Source organism: Henckelia pumila, chromosome 1, assembly GCF_033568475.1.
Source record: "Henckelia pumila isolate YLH828 chromosome 1, ASM3356847v2, whole genome shotgun sequence".
NCBI classification, from domain to species: Eukaryota; Viridiplantae; Streptophyta; class Magnoliopsida; order Lamiales; family Gesneriaceae; genus Henckelia; species Henckelia pumila.
In genome coordinates, this window is record NC_133120.1 from 172,379,946 (window position 1) to 172,383,161 (window position 3,216).

General features: G+C 43.3%; 1 protein-coding gene across 1 annotated transcript; it reads left to right on the plus strand.

Moving 5' to 3' along the window:
• The first annotated feature begins 285 nt into the window (after positions 1-285).
• LOC140874472 (uncharacterized) lies at positions 286-2,983 on the plus strand. Its single transcript, XM_073277763.1, has 6 exons — positions 286-370; positions 482-585; positions 637-1,756; positions 1,838-2,052; positions 2,521-2,733; positions 2,876-2,983. Exons 1-6 carry the CDS (start codon positions 286-288, stop codon positions 2,981-2,983), a joined length of 1,845 nt encoding a protein of 614 aa, XP_073133864.1.
• The last annotated feature ends 233 nt before the right edge of the window (positions 2,984-3,216 follow it).

A 3,216-nucleotide genomic window follows, 5' to 3' on the forward strand; every position in this document is an offset into this window, starting at 1 on the left:
GATGCTTCCGCAAAGTTTTGATTTTTCCCTAATTTTAAGTATGTATGTTGACTCCGATTAAAATTGGGACGTTACAGCTTGGTATCAGAGCAGTTCGCTCTGGGTTTGTTTGCACGCATGCATTCTCGCCACGACCCTATGCTTCGTATTCATGTGTGTAAGTTTTATGTTATGGATTGTTTAAGATGCATGATAGTAATTACGATTAATAAATTATGCATATTGATTATGATGTTATGTTTAAATAACCTAATTAAGCATGTGGACTGTATGGACATCAGGATCATGGCTAACCGTAGGAATCCGAACAATGAGGACAATCAGAATAACCAGTTTTTTGCTGGGTTGGCGACTCTGTTGCAAGAGCAGAGTAGAGCCCAAGGGGAACAGATCCAATAGTTAATCCAAGCACAAGTGGGAGGGCGGAACAACAACCAGCCGCTTTTGACCAATCCTATATTTAAGCAGTTTAAGGATCTAGGGCCACAGGAGTTTAAAGGAGGGGCTGATCCCCTTGTAGCCGAGGAATGGGTGCAGTCAGTGGAGACCATTTTTTACTACATGCAGCTCATTGATGCAGACCGTGTGAGGTGTGCCATCTTTATGTTCCGTGATGATGCACGGGTTTGATGGCAGGGAGCCCGTTCTGCTGTGGATATGACTACGTTGACTTGGAATGGATTCAAAGATGTGTTCTATGGGAAGTATTTCACTATCATCACCATGACTAGACTTTCCAGAGAATTTCTGAAGCTCCACCAAGGGAGCATGTCCATTGCCGAGTATGTGAAGAAGTTTGAGAGGGGGAGGTACTTTGTGCCCATGATTTCGGGTAATGCTGCAGAGGAGTTGAAGAATTTCACAGAAGGACTGAATGCCACTATTCGTCGTGATGTCAGATTGAGTGGGGCAAAAACGTACCAAGCAGCAGTAGATGAGGCTATGTTGTCAGAAAAAGATGGGAATGATATTATCAAAGAATCGCAAGAGAAGAGAATCAGTTACCAGGGGAGAGAGCAGCAAGGGCCTAGTCAGAAGAGGCCATACCAAGCTCCAGCTCAAAGGAGACAACAGCAGCAGCAACGCCAAAACCCCAATCAGGCGCGACCTCAGGGACAGAATCAACCGAACGCCAATGCTCCAAGGCCGGAGAATGCACCTATCTGTCAGAAGTGTGGGAAATCACACTCCTGTCAATGTATGCTGGGGACCAATACTTGCTTTCTCTGCAAGAGGCCAGGGAATTTTTCCAAAGACTGCCCGCAATCAAAGGAGCCTGTCAAGGGAAGAGTGTTTGCTATGACTCACGATCAGGTTGACCCAGATTCTGCAATTGCCACAGGTATGATCCATATTGCTGATTTACCTGCTTTCGTGTTGATATATACAGGAGCTACGCATTCTTTTATGTCTGTTAGTTTTATGATAAAATTGAGGGTCTTGCCGGATGAATCTATTTCGGAATTTTGTGTGTCGTTACCCTCAGGAGAAGAACTGAAAAGTAGTAGTGTGGTAAGAAATTGCAAAGTTCAGATGCAGAGTCTAGTGTTGTGTGCAGATTTTATTGTTTTGAAGATGGTGGATTTTGATTCGATTTTTGGGATGGACTGCTTGGCTCAGCATGAGGCTATTATTTACTGCAAACGGAAAATTGTCTCTTTGAAAGATCAGAACGGAAAACCATTTGTGTACCGCACTACATCTAAGAGGAGCTTACCAGATATGATCTCTGTAGGAACAGCTTGGCAGTTATTGAGTAATTGGTGTACAGGATTTCTTGCAAGTCTAACTGGCGAGCTGTAAGTGCAGTGACCGAAACTTGTGGAAGTGGAGGTAGTGAAGGACTTTCCAGAAGTTTTTCCCGATGATGTTGCGGGATTGCCTCCAGTCAGAGAAGTTGAATTTGGGATAGAATTGATGTCTGGAACTAAGCCAGCTTCTAAGGCACCATACAGATTAGCACCGATTGAGATGAAAGAACTGAAAGATCAATTGAAAGAGTTGCTGGATAAGGGGTTCATCAGATCGAGTGTATCGCCATGGGGTGCACAGGTGTTGTTTGTTAAGAAGAAAGATGGGTCAACGAGGTTGTGCATTGACTATAGAGAGCTGAATCGAGTTACAGTGAAGAACAGATATCCCTTGCCCAGAATAGACGACTTGTTCGACCAATTTCAAGGGGCAGAGGTGTTCTCAAAAATCGATCTACGATCAGGCTACCATCAGCTAAAGGTGAATGATGTAGATGTGCAGAAGACAATATTCAGGACTCGCTATGGCTACTACGAGTTCTTAGTAATGTCGTTTGGGTTGACCAATGCACCAGCTGTGTTCATAGATTTGATGAACAGGGTGTTTCAACCATTCTTGGATCAGTTTGTCATAGTCTTCATAGATGACATATTGATCTACTCTCCCAGTCTAGAGGAGCATCGTCAGCACTTGACTACAGTGTTGCAGATTTTGAAAGAAAAGCAACTGTATGCTAAGTTCAGTAAGTGTGAATTTTGGCTGGAGCAGATTTCATTTTTGGGTCATATAGTTTCAGCTAAGGGAATTGAGGTGGATCCGTCTAAGGTGGAAGCGGTTCGAAATTGGGTTGCTCCAAAGAATGCTACAGAAATACGGAGTTTTTTTGGGTTTAGTAGGCTACTACAGGAGATTTATTCAAGACTTCTCCAAGATAGCTCTACCACTGATTTCCTTAACTCGAAAAGGTGTGAAGTTTGTGTGGTTAGAACAATGTGAGAAGAGTTTTGCAGAATTGAAGTAAATACTGATGTCAGCGCCAGCGCTAGCAATTCCCAAAGGCACGGGTCGTTTTGTGGTTTATATCGATGCTTATAAGAGTGGATAAGGAGCTGTTTTGATGCAGGATGATAAAGTAATAGCATATGCATCTCGACAGTTGAAGGTCCATGAGAGGAACTACCCGACTCATGATCTTGAGTTGGCGGCAGTTGTTTTTGCTTTGAAGCTATGAAGACATTACTTGTACGGCGAAAGGTGTCAGATTTTCACTAATCACAAAAGCCTAAAATATTTCTTCACTCAGAAGGAGTTGAACATGAGGCAAAGGAGATGGCTGGAAATGGTGAAGGACTACGACTGTGACATTAGCTCCCATCCAGGTAAGGCTAATGTAGTAGCAGATGCATTGAGTCGCAAGTCTGCAACATTGAACCAATTGACAGTCCAACATGATTTGATTGCTGA

Excerpts from the sequence above, each read along its gene's own strand:
- LOC140874472 (XM_073277763.1), top strand. The coding sequence starts at position 286 with ATGGCTAACCGTAGGAATCCGAACAATGAGGACAATCAGAATAACCAG. Across the intron at positions 586-636 it reads AGCTCATTGATGCAGACCGT|GGAGCCCGTTCTGCTGTGGA; the intron begins GTGAGGTGTGCC and ends GTTTGATGGCAG. Across the intron at positions 2,053-2,520 it reads TATCGCCATGGGGTGCACAG|ATTTCATTTTTGGGTCATAT; the intron begins GTGTTGTTTGTT and ends TGGCTGGAGCAG.